This window comes from Trifolium pratense, linkage group LG2 (genome assembly GCF_020283565.1).
Source record: "Trifolium pratense cultivar HEN17-A07 linkage group LG2, ARS_RC_1.1, whole genome shotgun sequence".
Taxonomy (NCBI): domain Eukaryota; kingdom Viridiplantae; phylum Streptophyta; class Magnoliopsida; order Fabales; family Fabaceae; genus Trifolium; species Trifolium pratense.
Window position 1 is genome coordinate 12908426 of NC_060060.1, and position 23930 is coordinate 12932355.

Below are 23930 nucleotides of genomic sequence, written 5' to 3' on the forward strand. Positions count from 1 at the left end.
TTAAAGCAAGTCATTCTAATCTACCTTGTGATATATTAGTAGATTATATATAAAATTTCTCATAAAAAAAGAAAGATTTTACAGTTTAAATTATTAAATGGTTAATACGTATTATTATTTTATAAATTGTATTAAAAAAATATTAAAAGATAATGAAAGAACTCAATATTATAAAGTTTAATTTTGTTTCAACTATTGAAATATTTCTAATACTATTTTTTTTTTCTTCTTTTTTTTTTTCAATTGAATTACATTGTCAAGGGAATAATTCATATTTCATAAAAATGTCATTTTATGAAGCTTATTTTTCAACCGCAATTTATTCATTCGAGAACTGCCATTTGTCTTGCCACTGCTATTTTGGTTTGAAACTCGTTTTATAAAACACCGAGAATATGTGTAAATAATACTTCAAATGTAAAAGAATTCGTTCAAATGTAAATAATATTTTGGAGTGCCAGTGAAGTAGAAGAGGCGGACGAGTATTCTTGTTTGGGTGGTGGTGGCGGTGGTGATGTTAATTCATCATATTTTGTTAATAAACATGTATGAGTGGTTAATACTTTGAACCTGTTTTGCAATTTTTCAGGGCAACAGGTTAGTAGTGAAAAAACTAGTATTTTCTTTTCCAGTAATACTAGTAGAAGGCAGAGAGATAAGCTTGTTAGAATGTCAGGATATAGAGAAACCGCTAAAGAAAAAGGATTTTGATTATGTGATTGATCAAGTTAATGCTAGGCTTATGCATTGGAAAGCCAATCAATTATCCTTTGCTGGGAGGGTGACATTAGCTCAGAGCGTTTTGAAAGCTATTCTGATTTATCCTATGATGACAAACCTTATTCCTAAGGCTTGTATTGATGAAATCCATCGAATTCAATGCATGTTTATATGGGGAGACACAGCCCAGAATAAAAGATACCATGCTGTTCGATGGGATATGGTAACAAGGCCAAAAAAACATTGGAGGGTTAGGACTGAGAAGATTGAATGTGATGAACAAAGTTTGTTTACTGAAGCTGGGCCGTAATCTGATTCACATTTATGGAAGAATATTGTCAATCTTTGGCCTTATCTTCAAGCGCATAGCTGGTGGATCATTGGAGATGGTCGAAGCATTGAGTTTTGCAATGATGCGTGGATAGAGGAAGGGCTACGTCTAGTGGACTGTAATCTCCAAATCCCAACTCAGTTGAGAGATGCGAAATTAATTGATATTGTGGATGATTGGCTGTGGAATTGGCAGTTACTTGATACATGGCTGCCAAATGATATCATGGGAAAAATTGCAGCATTACTACCTCATCATGGTAGTAATTGTGCTGATACACAAATTTGCAAAGAGAATGCTATGGGAATATTTTCTATCTCGGACATGTATCATGCAATATGTGGTTTTGATGGCGATGAGACTGATGGTGTTTGGGCAACGATTTGGAGATTGAAGGTGCCGGAGCGTTTGTATGGCTTGTTAAACATGGTAGATTGTTGACAAATGAACGGAAGCATCGCATGGGGCTGGGAGCTGATCGCTGCGACTATTGCAGCCCGTCCGGAGACAATTCTACATGTTTTGGGTGACTGCACTCTTATTCGACCTTTGTGGATAAGCGCTGTAGATACTACTGCTATGCGACATCAATTTTTCACTAGCAACTTAGAGGATTGGATTGCTATTAATATTTCTTGCAAAGGAGGAACAAGTTCAAATGGAGGGTGGAGTCATTTTTGTGCAATGGCTTGTCATCTTTCTTGGCTTTGGAGGAATAAGGAAAAACATGATGAAGATTTTATGCGCCCTATGAAGCAAACTGAATTTGTTAGGCAGAAGCTTCATTGTTAAACTCTAGCTGATAATGCAGCCTGGGAAACAAACACAGCAAACTACAATTCATGTAAGTTGGAAACCACATAGTGTAGGATGGGTATGCTTGAACATTGATGGAGCTTGTAGAGATGGAGTTATTGGATGTGGTGGAGTCATTAGGGGGAGTGAAGGAGAATGGTTAATAGGTTTCTCAAAACTTGCTCGAAGGTCTCAAAGTTGCGAGAATAAAAGTCTGAGACACAAGCGACAAACAGATTACACCACAAATTCAACCAATTGCCAAAATATATTGATTATTCACACCAACACATATTACTCTGTGGTTTATATTTTTCATTTTTAGGTGCAAACAACAAAAAATTGGAAGATTTCTAAAACTTTATTATAATTGGAACATTTTTATTCAGTATTTGGAATTGGAACATTTGAGGACCACAAAAATTGTGGTCACTCATTTAGCCTTCAACAAAAGAAAGAAAAACAATGCAAAAAAATGAGTAAAAACTAAAAAAAAAAATCCATCCATGCATGAATCACAAAGCAGACTTTCCCTCTTCTTCTTCTTCATCCTCCTCAGAAAAACGAAGATGTTTCCCTTTTGGTGTTGGTAATCCATTCAAACGCAAGACATTAGGTGAATCAGCAGCAGCATTAACACTTTCAGCTTCCTCTTCTTTCACAATTTCATCATCACTGTTGTAAACAAACCTTATGTGTTTTCCAGCAAATTTTGGAACTACCTTTTCATTCATTCCAATGTTGTTTAGTCCTTCACACAGTTCATCAAGCCCTTCATATTCTTCTTCTTCAACATCATAATAGTCTTCTTCATCTTCCTCAGCAATTTCTTCGTCCACATCATCTTCATCATAGTTGCATGAGTTCACTTGCATTGACCAGATAGAAGCACCATCATCAACTATGCTGCAGCTTCCAACCACACTTCCTTGTGTTACTTCCTCATAACTCACCTCAGAGTTACATTCTTCTGATACTTGAAATTTTTCAGAGAAATCTAATGACTTTGTTATCTCACACTTTCCATATTCACCACTATCTTGGTCCATATTCACCACCTGCCATCAAAATTATGTTTTAGGTAAATTCATAAAATCATTAAATTGATAGAAAACTGAATAATTTAGTCAACTATGAATGCTGAATTTTACAAGTTTAAGTTAAACTTATAACATCTCATGAATTATATTTAGCAAAATCTCACAATATGTGCATCAAAATTGTCTCAAGGCCAATTTATAAAATTATTAAATTGAGATCTTATAGAAAACTGATTAATTTAGTCATACTCATATATGAATTTTACAAGTTTAACTCAACCCTACAACATCTTAGAAATTAATATGTGAATAGCCAAATTCTCTTGATTTCTCAAAAGAAATATAAAGTTCTATTAGTAAAATTTTAGGTGCATAAATGATTAATTATGATATCAAATATCATCTCAAAATATGGATCTTATACACATAAAAGTTATAGGATCTTTATACACCATGCATTTCTTAGGTAAGGGATCAAGAAGAACCTGAGAAATTGATGGATGTTGTTGAACAACAGAAGTGGCAGTGCCAGAAAGATCCTGAATCTGAGGAGTTGGAGCAAGAATCTCCAAAGCCTCTTCTTCCACCATCTGCATAAGTGTCTTCACCTGACCCCTCAGCAATGCCTCACCAGATCCGGGTGTGTTCTTCACACGGCTTCCTCGCTGCTTCGCAGACGGTGTTTCAAGATTTCCACCATTGGCAAGCCCCACAATTGGTGAATCATTTGTCATGTCCATCAATGCACATCGATCTTGCTGTTGTCCCTTTGATTTTGACAGATTCTTTTCAGAATCTTCAAATTTTCCTGCAAAAAACAAGAACAAAAACATGGATGATATTAGTGAAACAATTAAAGCGGCCCAGAATTTTTTTAATGATATTTATAAGATTAAAAGTGAAATTAAGCCTTAAAAATATAATTTTTTTATGAAGAACAGAAAAAAATTACTCACTTGAAAGTGGAATGGTGTTGGTGAATCTTGTTGTGGATGATGGAGTTTCCATTGAAATTGAAAGCGGTTGAGGATCAAGTAATACAGAAAGTGAAAATCTTTGAACGAATTTTTGAGAGAGAAAAAGAAATTGAAATGATTGATTACAGATGAAAAATTTGGGATTAGGGTACAATTATTTATAGAATTTGTAGAATGAATATGACCGTTGCTGAATGCGCGTTTCCCAAAATGGAAGTAGCCGTTAGTTTCTAGGTTTGGTAATTACTCTTCTCCCTCCTGACACTGGAAAAAAAAAAAATATATTACTTAACCAAAATATATATTGTCAAATCTCCTATCACCATTTTTTTACCATGTTATATGTACGAATTTCACTGTTGTTTGACGGTGAATAATATCTGTTGAACAACTTATATGAGATATATAAGGTGAGTTATTCCCTTCCAACAAGGTGTAGTGTTTACCAAAAAAATATCTTTCGAAAGTATTTTTTTCTGTATGACTAATGCCTCCTTAACCAAAATTGAATTTTAAATGAAAAATATATATTTTAATCAATAACATTAAAATAATAGGCATTAGTTTGATTTCATAATATAATAATTCCTTTTGTCATAAAAAAAAAAGTATATCCAATATCAAATAATAATGACACAAGCAAAAACTATCACATCTCTAGCCGAAGAAGACACATTCGAGTCACATTTCATTTGTGAAGAAGATGCGCATCCAAAAGTTGCTTACAACCAATTTAGCAACGAGATTCTAATAATTCAGATTGCTCCTGGAATCGACGAGGTGAATGGGTGGAGATGATCATGCATATGCTTAATTTATCTGGAAATACATCATGTTAGCATAAAATTTCACATATAATCAATCACATTAATTAAAATGATGTGTTTAAAACAAACTACTATTAATTAACAGATGTAAACTTGCATCCTATGGGGCCTATAAATCATAGTCAAGATATGTAAATAATATGGTTCACAATAGAAGACACGTTGATACATTCACCTCTAAAAACAATGTTATTACGGGTGCGCCATATACTCCACGTAGCCGCCAATCAAATGATGTGCCGGAATCGCTTGCTATTTTTGCATTTTGCTAATTCTCCAAACTGCGAGAAATGATGTGGTACTGTCACAAAGTCTATGTAGTTGGAGTTTAGCCATTGAAAGATAGTTTGCCACAGTCCCTCCGATACTCAATTAAAGATTAATATCAAAATTCAATAGTAATCACTTGTATTTTTAAAATTTTACATGAATGTTATTAGAGTCATCTCATTAACATTAAAAGAAAGTCGTGGTGGTTCAAAAATTGTCACGATGCTATCAGCTGCAGTTCTTTTGTGCCTGTGCCATAGAATCCATCGTCGGCGAGTCATCTGGTTACAATTTTGACAACTGTTGGCATAACTGTCGTGACATTGTAAAAATTATCCGATATAAAAACTATATATTATTTATATGAAAAAAAAAAAGAAAGAAAATCAAACAGGTGCACAAATGTAGATTGTATGATTTTTATAAGCAAAAAACAAAAATAAAAGGAAAAAATATATATTGAAGGTTGGTTATTATTATTATTGTTGATTGTTGATTTGGTTTGCATATGGAGGGAGAAGTAGTGCATGATTGGAGAGAAATAGTACTAACATACTTTTCATATATCCTATTAAAAACAGACATTATTCAAGATGGCCAAGCAAGCTAGAAAATTGGAGAAAGGTAACAGAAGAATACAACCAGAATTTATTGTGCTATATATATTGATAGTGTCAAGTGCTGTCAGAGAAAATGGGTTTAGAAAATGATGCATTGAAAAAAAAGCATGTGTGGATATAGACCAAAAAGTTGTTGTCAATTTTTAGTTTTTTACCAAATTGTCCCAAACCTGACCTCACATTAGGACTCAAACGCCACACAGATCCAGGTACTATTACCCTTCTGCTTACTATAAGAATAATGTTATCAACTCTCCTATGTATGAAATGAAAAAATTGATAATAACAAAAAAAAAAATAGTTATATCACAATATATGTAATAAATTTGATTTATGAGATTTCACGAGCTTAACTCAGTTGGTAAAGACGTTACAGTATGTATATATAGGGGTTGAGGTTTGAATTCCGGACACCTCAAATTTCTACCTGTTAGACTACTTGAAAAAACATTGATTTATGAATTAACTTTTTTTTTTTTGAATGTCATAGGAGAGCAAAATTTATAGTACAATAAAGGAGTACAAGAAGTACATACCAAACGCACAAAAACAAAGAGTACGAGCAAGAATCCTAGGAACCTCGTGACAAAGAAACCTAAAACCACCAAGACTCACCAAAGACATGTCCTGGAGGGAAAAAAGAGAATCTGACTCGAAAATAAAACACCTCGAGAAAGACAGCTTAGTCAGAGCTTTGAAGAGCCTGATAAACATCCCCATCACACCCTATCAGACCCAGCATGGTAGGAGGTGCTTCCTACTCATAAAAAGAACATGAGTTAGTCGGATTTTTACCTATAGTTAACTAATACTGAATTTGTTGAATTGAACATGTGTGAGGCAGATTTTGAGCAATGGAAGACTCAATAATGCAGATCACCAAGCGGTGGTAAACTCAAACCATAGCCGTTTACAATAGCCATCACCAAATGCAAGGTTAGAGAGGAGAGAAGTCATTACTAAATGAACCAATCACATTCTCAGCTAGACTAATTTTTTTTGGAGATTAATGTCAAATTTGGATGAGATTCTTGCCTAGTTAGAGATTTACTCCCTCCGGTCCTTTTTATAAGAAACACTTTGGGAAAAAAAATTGGTCCTTTTTATAGGAAACTTTTGTGAATATATGCCTTGACAGGAACAATTTGGTTTTGATGATTGACAAAAGAAGTTCAGGAATGACGAGGATACAAAAAGCGAAAAAGATGATTAAGCTTACAAGACTCTAGTTATAGTCTTATTGAGTTATAATCCATGTTATTTTAGGATCCTTATGCGAGTAGTAGAAAAAGCTCTCTTGAAAATATATCACACACTCGCAAATCACAATGATTTTTATATATAATTTTGCATAAAAATATTTTGACAAGAAAATTTATAATTGATCTTGAAAATTGCATATTTTTCTTATCTCATTAAAAATATCTTTTAGCATGATAATTACATTATACCAAAGGCATTGTTGAGTTGGTATTACAACTGGTATAATAAATCTCAGGATCAGGATTTGCTGTGTTTTAACGTTTATGCATTAAATTGGTTTCATCAAGTTCTTCAAAAGAATGCATAATCCGATTGGTAGTATAATTAATCAATTATGATGCAAAATTAATTTCAGCATGCAAACATGTTTTTGAAGTTACCGTTGCTATATATTTGGAAACTCATAATAGGCATATCAAATCAAATTGCAACGGTTATTTTCTTTAGGGTTTGTACTCTTGTTAACATGTGCATATAGGGCACATAACATGTGCATATAGGGCACATGATAACGTATCTTAATATAGAAATTTAACATTTAATGATACAAGACATTTAATGCTTAAAAAGTTAAAATGCACAAATTCTAAGGCATAATTTCTATTTTTACTACCTTAACATGTGCCATATATGCACATGTTAACATTCTCCTTTTCTTTAAACACCTCACTCATATTTTACACGATAAATAGGTGCTTTGTTGCAGCGTTTTGAATAACCAAATTTTGCTTTGAAATTCTATTAACAAATAATACTCATCGGTCATCACTCTCATGATTTCTACACTTGCTAATATATTTACTAGAGAGCTTTTCTATACTACATAGTTTACTTTGTAGTACTTGTGCTTCAATTTATTTTATATACACATATAGTGTAATATCTTGTAACTCAATTTATTCTAATTGTATTGGGTGTGATCCCAAGGTTTTCAAGAGAGCTGATATCTCTTGGTTTAGAGGCTATTGCACAAGGGAGGTGATATCTCATTGTTTGTGTTGAGAGTACTCGGTTGTAAAGATTATTAGCTTATTCTGTTATAAAAGCTTGGTTTAGTGAAATCTCAAGGTGCTTTCCTTGAGGACCGAAGTAGACCCTTTGTTTTTAGCTGAACCAGTATACTTTTCTGTGTGTTATTTTCTATTCCTTTCATCTCTTTTATTTCTTTTTGGCATATTTACATATGTTCTTTAATTTATATAAACTTATTTTCAAGCATTTTATTTTATTTGATTAAATTTTTTAAGTGCTTATTTTTAATCAGATATTTTAGTCCACAATTCACACACCCCCCCCTCTTGTGTCGTTTGGAGTCACTTGACTAACAACTTTGACCACTTTTTAAATGTTTTAAATGTTCAATTTCACTTATGTCCTTATTTATTTAGAGTCAGGATCCGTTGACACCAACTAGTTTGACACCAATTGTTACACCTCTAAATAACGTTTTAACCGATATAAATTTTATAAAATCCACCGTTGGATTGAAAGTTTATATCATATAGATCATTTGTGTAAAATTTTAGACAAATCCAAAATCATTTGATATGCTAATGAGACACATAAAGATCAACGGCATTTAAAAAAGAACAAAAACCGTTAATTTTGATGTATCTCATTAGCATATCAAATGATTTTAGATTTGTCTAAAATTTTACACAAATGATCTATATGATATAAACTTTCAATCCAACGGTGAATTTTATAAAATTTATATCGGTTAAAACGTTATTTAGAGGTGTAACAATTGGTGTCAAACTAGTTGGTGTCAACGGATCCTGACTCATTTATTTATTATGAGAGAGAATTTAAAATAAGTAAGTTAGTTGAATAAAGAGTAATTAAATAGGAGTATACATAAAAATAACTATGTTAAATGAATTAGTCTGTAATTTTTTCAAAATGTTCCTTATAAAAAAGATCGGAGGTAGTATTAGTATTTAATTATTATATTGTTGTGTTTAATGTGTGCATATGCTCTGAAATTAATCTTTTGTCGGTTTTGGCTTTGCCTATTTCTAGTTGGACCAATATTCTCTAACGTTTTAGCGGGAAAGTCACCCTAACTTTCAACCAATAGCATCCATCCGATCATTCACATGGACCCGATCGTGCCACGTGTCCAACTCAATATATTCATTATTATTTTTTAATTCAAGAGTTGAAATCTTTTACAGCAAAGTTACTGTCCTCCATGACTGTCGTAGAACTGCTGGCCGCCGCCGAATCCCTTTCCACCGGCCGACCATCGTGGAGCCACCGATCGACCGTTGTGGAACCCAACACCCGTTGTCATGCTTCAATTATTAGAAGGCTGTTTCTAAGTTTTGGTGGGGCCGTTAACAGTGTCGACGGAATGGATGTCAGCACCGGTGGAGGGACACAGAGGCGGTGGACTAACAAGGAGGCGGTGGCCGCTTGTCAAAGTTAGTGATGGTGGTTTGTTTGACTGGATTGGGTGACGGAGGCGTTGCAGACGTTGCTGTTCTTGTTACTTTTGTTGTTTGAATATTTTAGGGAAGAAAAGTAAACAGTACTAATATGTGTCATTGGGTTAAACACATGATTGGTCTGATGGCTCAGAAAGACTGAAAGGTAGGTGCCTTTGGCTCTAAAAAGTTAGAGAATATTGGTCCAGTTGTTTGGTTGTTTGTGACAATTTGTCAAAGTTAGTCGTGTATGAAGATGTATCATTCATTTTCCAATGTTAGTTAGGATTTAGGACCAAATCAAGATATCATTGAAAGTAAGCATCATATGATGGTAATCATGCAAAACTTGTCTCAATGGATTCAAAAGATTTTGCCATGAAACCTAGAAACCGTCCTTAAAAATTGATGCACGTGCAAGTTTAAGATACACAAAAATCTTTTATCACCAGTCATGAACTAACTTGATCATCAAAATACTTGCAAGTACACCACTCATGTTGAGGAGTTACCTTCATTTTCAATTGTTTAATAACTTCACATCGAAGAAGTCGAACAATTTTAATATATTTGAGGGTTTTTTTTTTAAAAAAAAATTGTTCTTATAGAAATTTTATTTTAACTTTGTTGAAAAAAAAAATTAATTCGAAGAAGTAACCTAAAGTTTTTGTCTTTCAATTATTAGCGTTAGTTCAATCAAAAATATATTTTTATAATTTCATTGTTTTAATCAAATTAATATTAATTAAATCATGATTTCAATTTTTACTAAAAAAAATCATTATTTCAATGGTAAATATAAAAATAACCAACTTATATTTTTAAACGAATGACGTCGTCAATAAAATTTGATATACTTCTTAAATATTAAATACTAATGAATCAATTATAAAAACATCTATATTAAAATTTTCGAAAATTTATACTCTAAAACCAGGTTTACTTTTCACCAAACATACATTGGATTGGTAGGAAGAGCTTGACTTAAGAATCATACACATCAATATCATCTTTTTTTTATTATTAGTATTTAAAAAATAGGTGAAAAAATCAATTCATGACCACGTGGTTTGATGTCTTGCAGAGTGAGTTGGTTTTGTTTTATCATTATCATCTCTCCAATTCTCCATCAACCATTACCAATGGTGTGCTACTGTCACTGTGGACTTGTTTTCTTTATACACATTCTTTGTTGCTACGCATGTCTTAATTTTATATATTTTTTTTTCCAAACCACAACTCCTAATTTTTACTATTTGCTTACTAAAGCACCTCTGTTTTTTTTTACACAAAAGTTTACTGCATTTCATTAAATAATAAATATCAAGAGATTATAAATGCTGAAATATTAATGTAAACTATTTGAGCTACTCATTCTCACATTTGTTCTATTGATTTCAATGATAGAATGGTTGGAATAAGTAGGGAGGATCACGGTTCGATCTCCTGTAACTACGATCGGGGGATCGAACCGTGATCGGAAGACAACTGAAATTACTTGATATCAAAATTATTTCTTGAAATAGATTAAGTGTTCTAGTGGACTAGATATTAGTGCCGAAAACAAAACAAAAAAAAATGATAAAAACGTATTTTATTTATTTAAATACCACTAGTTAGTGGAGTGGTTAAATGAATTGAAATACAATAAATATGGATATATTGGTAGAAAGATTAATAAATATTGCATTGAATTTATTAAATAAAAGTATACTATTTTCAATTTTTTTTATAAGAAACAGTTAATATTTTAAGTTTTGATTGAATAATTAATATCTTATAAATTAAATTCTCAAATATTCAATAAATCTAAAAAATAACTTTTTTTATAAAAAGGACGGGGGAGTATTGCTATAAAAATTTATAAAATGACACTTGTATGAAATAAATGGAGTATCATATTTTTTTTCTTGGTAGAAATGGAGTATATATCATATTTTATTATCCAAAAATAAAAAGAAAAACTAAATGATAGTGTTGTCTAAACTATGGAATAGAAGACATTATAGACAACTATACCAACACAAAAAAAAAAAAAAAAAACACTAAGACAACAATCGTAGACTTCACTTGTTTTACCCATTGACTATTGAATTTTATTATTATTTTTTTTTATAGAGGGCTATTGAAAAATTTAATAGATGGATAGATGTATATAAAATATCCATTAAGTCACATTTAATTGTTTGTTTGGTTCAAAAAAAAAGTCACATTTAATTAATGTTTTTTTTTTTAAACACACATTTAATTAATGTAAAAAGGATTTAAGAGGATTAATTTTGCCATTTAAAAAAAAATTAATTATGCACATTGTATATTATATCAATCACTTGCACTAAATCTTTTTTGACGAAATCTTGTACTAAATCTTGATTGGTGAGAAATTTTCAATTTTTTTTTTTGGTACATAGAAATTTTCAAATTTTATTACTAGCTCACATAATTGTTCTATCTCTCACTTTCCAATAATATTTTAATTTTTTTTCTACATGTTGTGTTTTCTCTTGAAATGTACTCTCTCTTCAATAATGTTTTCTCATTCTTTTGAAGTGTATTCTCAAGAAAGATAACATTATTTCACAACAACTCAATAGGCCCCAAAAATAATAGAAGGTTTTCTAATTTGCTAATTTTATATTATATTACATCTCTATACCAATTTTGTATAAATTTTCAAAATTTTAGGTACATCCCTACCCGTGATCTTGTCCTTATGGGCACTCATATATCATATTTTGTTATGGTTTCATAAAAGACTAAACATGTCCGGTTACTAATATATAATGGAGAAGCATATTAAGTGGTTGACTTGGTTATATTTCTATTAAAAGAATGTTGTTGTATATCAACATAGTATGTCATAAGTGGTAGATATTTGAGTTCCTTAATCATTTGATCATGAGCTCGATTCCTGACGGGTGCATATGGAGAAACATTTATTGGGAGAGGTCAACCCCTTAAATGAATCTCAATTAGCTCGAGATGATTAGTCTCTGCAATTACGTGCGGATGATTACTTTGATTTTTCTTAAAAAATATTTGCTGGAGTTTATTTTTCTCACAATATTTTAGCCTAGCTAAGATCCTTCAAAGTCTCTGTTTATGGGGAAAATTGAATAAAATTAATTTAACCTAAAGAATGTTCAAAATAATTTTTAAAAGTATTGGGAGAGGTCAACCCCTTAAATAAATCTCAATTAGCTCGAGATGATTAGTTTCTGCAATTATGTGCGGATGATAACTTTGATTTTTCTTAAAAAAGTTTTGCTGGAGTTTATTTTCTCACAATATTTTAGCCTAGCTAAGATCCTTCAAAGTCTCTATTTATGGGGAAAATTGAATAAAATTAATTTAAGCTAAAGAATGTTCAAAATAATTTTATTTAATTTATGAATAATTTGATCTTTTTAAACAGGAGAAAAATTTAAAAGGTTGATCTCTCTCAATAAATATTTTTCTATATACTACGTGACCGAAGATCGAGTTCAAGATCAAATAAAAAGACTCAAATATCAACCACTTGTACCATATTATTTTGGTGAGAAACTTAATTATTTAACATTGATAAAATCATTTGTTCACAATTCAAGTTGTTAATGAGTTTCACTAAATCATTCCAAAGAATTTGAGTTTTATTATTGGATGAAACAATTATTTATTAGATTTTACTTACCTCGTGGGCGAATTCTAAATTACCAAAAATTTTTAGGTATAGAGCCGATATCAATAGTTTGGTTTGCGAAAAATTAAGCTCACCACTCCAATTATGTATGAAAGATACGAGCAATCAATAGTTACGACTCAATGACAACTCTCGATTGTGGCCTATATCCACTAACGGTTAATACAATACAAAGAAATGAGGATTCCTCTGAAAATATTACGGTTTGTGGGAACGAGGAGACTAACAATTTCGATATTTTTATCAGTTGAGTTAAGACTTATGTCTATAATTTTGTTTTACTGATCATAGATTATAATTTATAAGTTTATAATAACAACTTAAAGAATTCAAATAGAAAATAAGAGTTGTTAACTTGTCATCATATTTATGATTACTATAAAATACAAAAACTAACATGAGAATGTGACAACTAAGTTGAAGTATCCACATTTAAAAAAACACAAATTACACACTAATATACAACCAAAATCACCATTACACATTATTTTTGGTAACTCAATTCTTTTGTTTCTGTTTTTAATTTACTACTTTTCTTAATTACATTCATACTATATATTAACAAAACTAGTTAAAAGTATTGTTAATTAATTCTTAATTACCTCTCTCTCTCTCTAAAAAAAAAAAAAAAGTCTCTTTTTGACCATCATCTTCTTCTTCCCTTCTTCGTCGTCCCTGCCCCATTCCTTCCTCTCTCTCTCTCTCTTTCTCTCTCTACAACTCACACACGCGCTTTCAATCTCTTAATTTCTTAATGAATGATAAATTTTCTTGCATATCAAATTTTTTGCCTTGTTTTTGATCCATCATCAACAACAACAACAATAACAACAACAGCAACAGCAACATCATGGGTATATGTTTTTCTTCTACAAAGGTTGTTAGCGGTTCTAATAGCAACACAACAAACAATGAAAACCGTAAACGTAATTCAACATCAACAACAAAGACAGAAAACGCTCCGGTGACAACAACATCGGCGACGGCGTCGACGACAAGGAAACGTCAAGTACCTAGCTCTAATCAACGACGTAAAGGCTCAGAAGAAGCACAAAAGAAAACCCATCAATCAAGACATAAAGATAAAGTTAGTTCGCGTGTTCCTTGTGGAAAAAGAACGGATTTTGGGTATGAGAAAGATTTTGATAAGAGATTTTCTCTTGGGAAATTGTTGGGGCATGGACAATTTGGTTATACTTATGTTGGTGTTGATAAATCTAATGGAGATCGTGTTGCTGTTAAGAGACTCGAGAAAGCTAAGGTATGCATGTTTGATGATGTTTTTTTTTTTGGGGTTTTTCAGATCAATGTTTAGATTTTGTGATTTTGGGTTTTTGGTCAATGGGTTTGGAAGAATTAATGAGATTTTGTTTCTGGGTTGTTTTTGTGATGGAAAATGATTGTTCATTTTTTGTTATCTGTTTGGATTTTTGGATTATAGGATAGGATGAGGATAAAGATGAAAAATTTGATTTTTATTTGTGATTACTTTGTTTTCTTGATTGTAAAGGTTTGTTTTTGCAATGTCTGGTGAATTATTCAGACTGCATCTATGTTTTTTGTTTGGTGTTGACTTTGCTCAAATTTTTGGTGTTGAAGTTATTTTGTAACTGGGTTTAACAAGATTGACCTGTTATGTAACTTGTATATCAAGCCATTTGGTTGTAGTGTGGTTTTTGAATTGCGGTTGTGTTGCGATGTTTGACATTGTGGGAAATTATGAATGATAAATGTTGTTCACGCGGATGCAATTGTAGCTGTGACGCGGTTACGGAAACCTTCAAAACCTTAACGTTGTGAATTTAAAACCTTCAAAACCTTATTTCTCGGTTAGGTTGGGGCTTCCTCCAAGGATCGTTATGGTAGTGTTTATTAATGCTAGATAGAATAATGTGAATTCTAGTAAAAGTTTAGCTGAGTAGTTTCTGATTTGGTTAGTGTTGTAATGCCTGAAATGGATTTTAAATAAATGTGTAATCTGAGTGTTCCTATGCACTCGAGCTCTTTTTAGTAATTTCTTATTATTTTTGCTCTCCTTTGTTTGCATAAAAAGGTTTTATGAATCAATCGTTGAATTTTGTGGCAGATGGTTCTCCCTATAGCCGTTGAAGATGTAAAGAGAGAAGTCAAGATATTGAAAGAACTTACAGGCCATGAAAATGTCGTTCAGTTCTATAATGCTTTTGAGGATGACTCATATGTGTACATAGTTATGGAGTAAGTTCATTTTTCTCCCCTATATTTTCCTTATTCTTATGCTGTTTCATTGTGTTCATATGATTCCAAACATTATTTGACTGCAATAAATTTCGGGTATATCTTTTAACGGCAGGTTTATCAAATCATTTTTGTTGTCTTTATTTACTCTATCTGTCGCTTTGTTCCTTTCTATATACGTCTTTTAACGTAAACTACTTGGCAATTTATCTTATTAGGTTATGCGAAGGTGGAGAACTACTAGACCGGATATTGGGAAAGTAAGTTATGTTTGATCTTGGATGTGATTTTTTTTTCATAAACTGTCTAGTTGGCTCTTAAGAATGTCTACAACTTCACAAATTTTCGGAACCAAGATCACTGAGGACTCCAAAACATTATTGCCTACTAGATTTTTGTGTTCAGCAATGTGTTTTTTTCCTTGTACCCGGAACTTAGTTTTTCTACCTCTTATTTTATAGGAAGGACAGCCGTTATACTGAAAAAGATGCTGCAGTGGTTGTAAGGCAGATGCTGAAGGTTGCAGCTCAGTGTCATTTACATGGCTTGGTGCATCGCGACATGAAGCCAGAGGTGCGTTCAAGTCCATTGGCATATTTAAGCAATGTGGAGTTATGTTACTAAATATTTTTTGTTTTCATTTTTGCGTGCAGAATTTTCTATTCAAATCAAACAAAGACGATTCAGCTTTAAAGGCTACTGATTTTGGTTTGTCTGATTTCATAAAACCTGGTAAGGAAAACTATTTATGTTAATCATTTGATTGGTTTGTTTCATTTTTCTGCCCCTATATCAGACATGTTCTTGCAATCTTTATTTGAGACTTATAGATCTATCTCTTTGAAAATGAACTTCAGGAAAGAGATTTCAAGATATTGTTGGAAGTGCTTACTACGTTGCACCGGAAGTGTTGAAACGGAAGTCGGGCCCTGAATCAGATGTATGGAGTATTGGTGTGATTACATACATATTACTTTGTGGGAGACGACCATTTTGGGATAAGACCGAGGATGGTATCTTCAAGGAGGTACACTTAATTCTTATGACATTCTGAGTTTCGTGTTATTTTATGTTAGCTTTTTTATCTAATATTTTGAGGACATGGATTAGTCTTTGGCGTTTCCCTTAAAGAACAAGAATTAATATTTTGCTTACATTTAATATATGATCACATCATATGCAGGTCTTACGGAACAAGCCCGATTTCCGACGGAAACCATGGCCAACCATAAGTAATGCTGCAAAAGATTTTGTGAGGAAATTGTTGGTAAAAGATCCTCGGGCAAGATTAACTGCTGCTCAGGCTCTATGTATGTTTCCAACTTATTTCTTATAGTGAGAAGGCTGTTTATTATGTTATCTAGTTTCCTTTCCTTCAGTTAATGCAGTTGATTTTTCAAATAGATTTTGTTTCATTAAGACTTGGAATCTTTCTAAATACTGTTTCCTTACAGAGTTTTCTCAATTTAACAAAAAACTCAGACATAAACACGTATAAATATGTTTACTTTCCAAAACATATTTTAAACAAAGCTAGACACTAATGTTTAGCTGTATCGATGAATTCTGATATTTACAGCACATCCATGGGTTAGAGAAGGAGGAGAGGCATCCGAGATTCCGGTTGATATATCTGTCTTAAACAACATGCGACAGTTTGTGAAGTATAGTCGATTGAAACAATTTGCATTAAGGGTAAGAAGATACACTAATTTGAGTCTTTGCAGGCTAGAAGGCACTGTACTTGTTTGATGTTGATTTTCTTGTTACATGGTTATCTTGCAGGCATTGGCTAGCACACTTAACGAAGGCGAGTTTTCTGATCTAAAGGATCAATTTGATGCAATAGATGTGGACAAAAATGGCGCTATTAGTCTTGAAGAGATGAGACAGGTAACCTATAAATCAAAACACACCACTTTTCTGTTAGTGATTAATCAACCCCCTTATTGTAGTAGTGTTCCCTGCATTGGTCTAAAGTTAATCTTTTGCAGGCTCTTGCTAAAGATCTCCCGTGGAAGTTGAAAGAATCTCGTGTATTAGAGATATTGCAAGCGGTTAGTACCTAAGATTCTCTTCTTCTATAAAAAATATATATTTAATGACAATATATGTTGCTTCTCTTAATCATTCATAGATATATAAATCACTGTCTTGTGTGTTGGCAGATTGACAGCAACACAGATGGATTAGTAGATTTCACCGAGTTTGTAGCAGCTACATTACATGTACATCAATTGGAGGAACATGACTCTGAGAAGTGGCAACAACGGTCACAGGCTGCTTTTGATAAATTTGACTTAGATAAGGATGGCTTTATTACTCCGGAGGAACTGAGAATGGTTGGTCTCATGTCTTTATCAATTTCCCTCAACATTTTTTATGATAAACTGCATGGCCTCTATACTTTTACGGACTAAATTGGCGATTCATTTGATTTGTAAAATAGTTTTAAACAGTGGATACATATTTGCTGCAAACTAATATCACTTATTTTTTGGTTTTTTAGCATACTGGTATGCGAGGCTCAATTGATCCTTTGCTCGAGGAAGCCGATATTGACAAAGATGGAAAGATCAGCTTACCAGAATTTCGGAGACTTTTAAGAACTGCAAGCATTGGTTCTCGAAATGTATCAAGCCCAACTCATCGTAATCGAAGGATGTAGTATAGCTGTTTTTCAGAGGCTGGGATAATTCAGATGCGAGAGTGGTGGAGTTCGATCTCCCGTGAAGATTATGTCGAAGGCATTGAGATATATGTTCTGCAGATTTCACACTCTCTGGCCGTTCTATGGAACTCTGAAACTTAAATTATATTGACTATGGCGTCGTCTCGCAACGGATTGTGTTAAAAGCTTAGTCTAGAGGACTGTGTCAAGAAGTGTTTCATAGAGTGTGTATAGACCCTGCTTGGATTGGCTTCAGGTATCAAAGTTGAGAGTTTCAATCAATGTACATCATTTTTAAATGTCAGGGTTTTCTGGATTTACTTGTGCCATAACATGTAATGTGTAACTATAAATAAAACTCTTGTATTCTACCCAAAATGAAAAAAAAAAAAGATTCTACAAATAATTAAGTGTCAAATGAAATATATTTAGATTTAAATTTCAACTTTGTTATTTATGTTAATCTCTTTCTTCTTTTGCTAACTGCAAAAACCAAGTTTCCTGAGCTACATCTATCCTAGATTAAAATCTTTGAACATGGAGTCAATAAGCTTGTTCTTGAGCAATTAATGAAGGAATTAATTGAGCTCTATCTTAAATTTGAGTCTGTTTACTTTTTCTTTTTCTTTGTATTAACCCTCTGGTTCTCAGGGGAAGGGGTTCCTGATAATCCAGAGTTCGGCCACGAGGTAAGTAAAGTTTGGCCAGTAATTATTCCCACCAGGAATCATACTCGGGTGAGTCTGTTTGCTTAATTAAACAAACTTGGCCGAGTATTTAACTACTACAGCTCAAATAGTTCACAAGTACTCACAGGTTATTTACACTCATGACTTATTAAAAAAAGTATTAATATCATTACAAAATAAGAAATTTCTTAGTGACAATATATTTATAAGTAGTAGTTAATTTAAAGACAAAAATGGTTGAAAAATGTAAAATATCTACTCTACAATACATCAATAAATACAAAATCTTATCATGAGAAATTGAATAAGATCACAAGTACTCCTGAGTATGATTCCCGGTGGGAACAATTACTAGCCAGACTTTACAAAGTATAAACAGGCATTTTATTTTGGAAGGAGTAATGATTTAGTGATTGTATTCTAAACAGGCATTTATATTAACTGTATTTGTTGTTAATGGACAAGAATGCGAGATGTTGCTCGGTTATTTTTTCGGTTGATTTTGCTGCTGCTGCATATTTGTGCAGTCTGTTTTCTTCTTGTTTGCGGCCTTCGATTCAGTTGAGGCATGTTGGCTCTTATTAGACTAGGCCGGTTGTTCAGAGTATGAAGGCTGATAGGGTGTTATGTGAAGGTTGATTAGACTGATGTGGTGGGTACGTAGGTTGTACTTAGGAATCTTATTGCATAGGTTCCCTGTGTTGAGTTTGGTGGGAGTGTTCATTTTGAAATTTGTAGCTTGTCTGCATAATTATGCAGTAGTAGTTAGAAAGAGGTACTTGGTTTGCATTCATTGTATTTACTTTAGCTTGTGACTTTGTTTGCTTTGTAGTATTCCCTCCGGCCTCATATACAAGCAAAAATAATTTTTTTAGTTTCAATGAAAAATGGATATATTTAGTCTAAAATATAAACTAAATACATCACTTTTTCAATGAATCTAAAAAAACTACTTTTGCTTATATATATGAGGCCGGAGAAAGTACTTTTCTCACTTGCATATCTCTTGTACTTTTCCCGTGTTTAATGTGCTTTCTTTTGAAATGGTTTGAATAATAATCATTAAAATTGCGTAACGTAATTGCAATTAATGTTCCAAAACCATTTATTGTGAATATTAATGAGAGAGACTATGATGAAATATTGAAGCTGCCTGAATCTTGTGAATAATGAAGACCAATCCATATGGACTATGTTTGAATGTGAGAATCTTGTGAAAAATGAGAGAGACCAATCCATATTACTCACTCTTTAAAGTAGAACATACTATTATTTATTTATTTATGATAAAGTAGAAAATATTGCTTATTTTGCTGGCTAAGAAAAATCCTACTCCATATATCTTTAAAGCTATTTTTTTTTTGGTAGAATAAAGCTATTTTTCATTCCATTCCAAAAGTTCTTTATTTTTAAACTAACAAAATAACATCAACAAATAATTTATTTTTTTGAACTACAAATAACATGAACAAATATAAGAATATAATCAAAATTTTATTTCATCCAAAGCTCAGAACTAATGCACCGTCCCTTCAAGTCAGATGTTTGAAACTTCCAGAAATCAATAATATCATTGATGAATGATACTTAATTACTTGACCGTTTTAATATATGATGATTACAGTTCTTGTAACTGATAAAACCAAATCATTAATTAATTTAAATAATTCAAATCAATACAATGTTTTTTTTTAAATATAAAACTTCAACTCCAATGATTTTTATCAACGTTTGCTAAGTCTCTTCCTACAAAACATGGCTCAAAATGGTGGTGGTGATGACAATAAACCTGCTAATGAAGGCGGCGGTGGAGGGGCTGCTGGTGGTGACAAAGGAAAAAATGCAGGTGGCGGTGGCAATGGAAAAAATGCAGGTGGCGGTGGTGGCAATGGAAAAAATAAAGGCGGAGGCGGTGGTGGTGGTGGCAATGAAAAAACTGGCGGTGGCGATGGAAAAAATGCTGGCGGCGGTGGCGGCAAAAATGCAGGTGGAGGTTCAAAAGTAGAGGAGGTGAAACCTGCAGCACAGCCTGTGAAAGAACAATTACCTGGAATTCAATATTGCATCAACAGTCCACCTCCATGGCGTTAGTACACTATACATACTGTTCTATACTTAATTATAATTACTACTATCTCCGGTTGGTTTTATAAGAGACAACTGAGTCAACAAAAGTTGATGTATCTGATTCATGATGCAGGTCAAGCGGTGGTATTAGGATTCCAGCATTACATTCTGACTCTTGGAATTACTGTTCTTATTCCAACTATAATTGTTCCTCAAATGGGTGGAGGAGATGTGAGAATTTTTTCTGATCCTATTTTTATTTGATGTTAAATTTAAGCAGTTTCTATGATAGTATTAATGAACAAAATGTTTTGATTCAATGTAGGCTGAGAAGACTAAAGTGATACAGAACCTTCTGTTTGTTTCCGGACTAAGCACATTTCTTCAATCTTTGTTCGGAACTAGATTGCCGATTGTAGTTGTTGGTTCATACAGTTACATAATACCTATAATTTCAATAGTTCAGGCTAGAAGATATAATTCATATATAGATCCTGATGAGGTAAATTATGAGACTTTTTTTAGGCTTCCCTTTTTTTTACATGTTATAATTGGAGAATGTTTGACTCTTTAGTGTTTGTTTGATTTTCGTAGAGGTTTACTATGACAATGAGAGGGATTCAAGGCGCGCTGATCATAAGTTCGAGTTTTCAAATGGCTATTGGATTTTTCGGTTTTTGGAGGAATGCCGTAAGGTAAGTAGTATCTGCAAGTTTTTTTGAATAATAAATTTCGGATCAAATTTTTATACAACACTTTGATTTGTTATCTTATATGTTTATTGCTTCGTGTACAGGTTCCTTAGTCCACTTTCTGTAGTTCCATATGTAACATTCACCGGACTCGGTCTGTATCAACTTGGTTTCCCAATGGTAACGAATTTAGGATCGACGAATTCTTCTATAAGATTGAATCGACATTAGATTTTGTAATTCTTTTCATCTCTATTATTTATAATTTATCAATCAATTTTGCAGTTTGCGAAATGTGTTGAAATTGGGCTTCCTGCATTAATTATCATGGTTTTCATCTCGCAGGCAAGTAGTTACACTTGTACTAATAACTAGTATGTCGCGAAAATTTGAATATGTAAATTGCAAAATAGGATACCAAGAAACTAAATCTGTTTACAAATTTCTTTCTTTTGTATTGACAAATGCATGTTTGATGATATTCTATGCTTCTTTCTGCAGTATCTTCATCGGTATATTAAAACCGTGAAACCTATACATGACCGATTCGCAGTGCTATTTACTGTTACAATTGCATGGTTATTTGCACAGCTTCTAACTTCTTCCACTGCATATAACAACAAATCAGAAAGTACACAGAGAAGTTGTCGCACCGATCGTGCAGGACTCATTAGTTCCGCTCCTTGGTAAGATTAATTGCAGGCCGGTTCCCTCAACTACTGATCATCATTTACTTAAATGCTAATAAAGAATAGTTATTTCTCTACTCAATTTTATTCTTTGAATGTGAACAATGAACATGGTTAAAAGTATTTCCATTTATGCAGGTTGTATTTTCCTTATCCTTTCCAATGGGGGAGTCCTACATTCAATGTTGCAGAAGCTTTTGCTATGATGGCTGCTTCTTTAGTTTCTCTTTTTGAGGTAAGCACTTAAAGCCATAGCATTATTTATATTGTGCATGTGAACAACCAATGTAACTGCACTAGTTAATCACTTGTTTAAAAATATTGTTTTCTCGCAGTTTACCGGTACATCCTATGCTGCTGCAAGATACGGAAGTGCCACGCCGGTGCCACCTTCTATTATCAGCCGCGGAGCTGGTTGGGCGGTAAGATTCAATATCTTGAATTTAAAGTATAGTTAGTTATTAAAACTCTCTCGACTCTTTTATATAAATTTATTAGTGTCTTTATTGTTTGATTTTAGGGGGTAGGTGCTTTACTTAGTGGCATGTTTGGTTGTGTAACTGGAACTACGGCATCGGTGTAAGTTTAACCTAATTCATTTTGTGTGTTTTTCTTCTTGATCAGTTAAAGGGCATTCGTTAATTTCTTTTCTCTGATTATTCGGATTAAGCTTTACTCTTGTTTCAGAGAAAATGCTGGTTTACTAGCATTAACAAAAGTAGGAAGCAGAAGAGTAATTCAAATTTCAGCTGGCTTTATGATTTTCTTCTCTGTATTTGGTACTGGCTTGACTCTTGACAAATATGATTTGTACTAATTCATATATTCAGCACCTTAGCATTAGTAATTTACGAGTCTAGTTTGTCTGTGGGACTTAGAACCAATGAAGCGCCGATATACAGACACCAGACACGATACTGACACGTAGACAATGGTAATAATAATTGATCATATATCTCTAATGTTTGATACTTGTTATTTCTCCTTGAACCAGGAAAATTTGGAGCACTTTTTGCATCCATTCCTTTCCCGATCATAGCAGCATTATATTGTGTATTATTCGGCTATGTGTGTAAGTTCATTCATTCAAGCTAATAATAATAATTTGTGCTTTTGTCAACATATATGGAACTTAACAATATTTGTTAATTTGGATCTATGTAGCTTCTGCTGGTCTTGGTTTTCTCCAATTCTGTAACCTCAACAGTTTCAGAACCAAATTCGTGTTAGGCTTCTCGTTCTTCTTAGGAATCTCCGTACCACAATATTTCTCACAATATTTTCATGTAAAACATGAACAAGAAAGTCCTAGATGGGTAAGATATATATATCTGAACCAACCAAAAAAATACTAATTATTGAAATTTCATTTAAGTGATTATTAACAATTGTCAATTAATTTGAATGCAGTTATATGATATTATGAGTGTAATCCTCATGTCACATATAACGGTTGCAGCGTCGGTGGCATTCATTTTGGATCTCACACTTTCTCGCGAAGATGAAGCAACTAAAAACGACATTGGTTTAAAATGGTGGGAGAAGTTTAGCTTGTATAGTTCAGATGTTAGAAATGATGAATTTTATTCTTTACCTTGCAGACTCAATGAGCTTTTCCCATCTGTTTAAGAGATGATACCACCTTTTATCATCATATTTATAAATCAACTCATTTTTCATTGTCACAAATGTTTGTATCTTGTAATTGTGGTAACATGCATGGTTTCACTTGGACATGTTTGCTAGAAATGCATTAAGACATTTTTCTTTAGTAACATTATTCTTTAACATACTAATTTAAATCATGTATCATTTATTAAATTGAAATGTTAGTTGATGGTTGAGATGAAATTGGAGAATTGATGATGTTGAAGATTGAAATGATTAGGAATTTAAATTCCAAATTAAATATTGGTTTGGAAAATAAATTCCGAAACTAATTTAAAGGGCA

General features: G+C 32.6%; 3 protein-coding genes across 3 annotated transcripts; 2 read left to right on the forward strand and 1 right to left on the reverse strand.

The window, feature by feature from the left end:
- Nucleotides 1–2206: 2206 nt before the first annotated feature.
- Nucleotides 2207–3996, reverse strand: LOC123907730. The gene is made up of 3 exons (XM_045958099.1): nt 3843–3996; nt 3372–3694; nt 2207–2904 (listed from the first exon to the last, which is right to left on the reverse strand). Exons 1-3 carry the CDS (start codon nt 3892–3894, stop codon nt 2362–2364), a joined length of 918 nt encoding a protein of 305 aa, XP_045814055.1. The 5' UTR covers nt 3895–3996; the 3' UTR covers nt 2207–2361.
- Nucleotides 3997–13355: 9359 nt separating this feature from the next.
- LOC123907731 (calcium-dependent protein kinase 28-like) lies at nt 13356–18287 on the forward strand. Its single transcript, XM_045958100.1, has 12 exons — nt 13356–14215; nt 15041–15171; nt 15390–15431; nt 15633–15744; nt 15825–15903; nt 16029–16198; nt 16355–16481; nt 16751–16866; nt 16957–17064; nt 17166–17228; nt 17340–17513; nt 17681–18287. Exons 1-12 carry the CDS (start codon nt 13805–13807, stop codon nt 17837–17839), a joined length of 1692 nt encoding a protein of 563 aa, XP_045814056.1. The 5' UTR covers nt 13356–13804; the 3' UTR covers nt 17840–18287.
- A 1999-nt stretch (nt 18288–20286) lies between these two features.
- On the forward strand, nt 20287–23612 carry LOC123907733 (putative nucleobase-ascorbate transporter 10). The gene is made up of 15 exons (XM_045958101.1): nt 20287–20377; nt 20519–20617; nt 20732–20829; nt 20924–21100; nt 21193–21293; nt 21395–21470; nt 21576–21635; nt 21792–21976; nt 22118–22214; nt 22315–22401; nt 22500–22558; nt 22667–22758; nt 22974–23051; nt 23144–23295; nt 23390–23612. Exons 1-15 carry the CDS (start codon nt 20287–20289, stop codon nt 23606–23608), a joined length of 1671 nt encoding a protein of 556 aa, XP_045814057.1. The 3' UTR covers nt 23609–23612.
- The last annotated feature ends 318 nt before the right edge of the window (nt 23613–23930 follow it).

Coding starts and splice junctions, on each gene's coding strand:
- LOC123907730 (XM_045958099.1), bottom strand. CDS start 3,894: ATGGAAACTCCATCATCCACAACAAGATTCACCAACACCATTCCACTT. Junction 3,695..3,842: donor CAACACCATTCCACTTTCAA/GTGAGTAATTTT, acceptor TGTTTTTTGCAG/GAAAATTTGAAGATTCTGAA. Junction 2,905..3,371: donor AACATCCATCAATTTCTCAG/GTTCTTCTTGAT, acceptor TTTTGATGGCAG/GTGGTGAATATGGACCAAGA.
- LOC123907731 (XM_045958100.1), top strand. CDS start 13,805: ATGGGTATATGTTTTTCTTCTACAAAGGTTGTTAGCGGTTCTAATAGC. Junction 15,172..15,389: donor TATGTGTACATAGTTATGGA/GTAAGTTCATTT, acceptor TTATCTTATTAG/GTTATGCGAAGGTGGAGAAC. Junction 16,199..16,354: donor AGGATGGTATCTTCAAGGAG/GTACACTTAATT, acceptor CATCATATGCAG/GTCTTACGGAACAAGCCCGA.
- LOC123907733 (XM_045958101.1), top strand. CDS start 20,287: ATGGCTCAAAATGGTGGTGGTGATGACAATAAACCTGCTAATGAAGGC. Junction 21,294..21,394: donor TTTTGGAGGAATGCCGTAAG/GTAAGTAGTATC, acceptor CTTCGTGTACAG/GTTCCTTAGTCCACTTTCTG. Junction 22,759..22,973: donor GATTTTCTTCTCTGTATTTG/GTACTGGCTTGA, acceptor TCCTTGAACCAG/GAAAATTTGGAGCACTTTTT.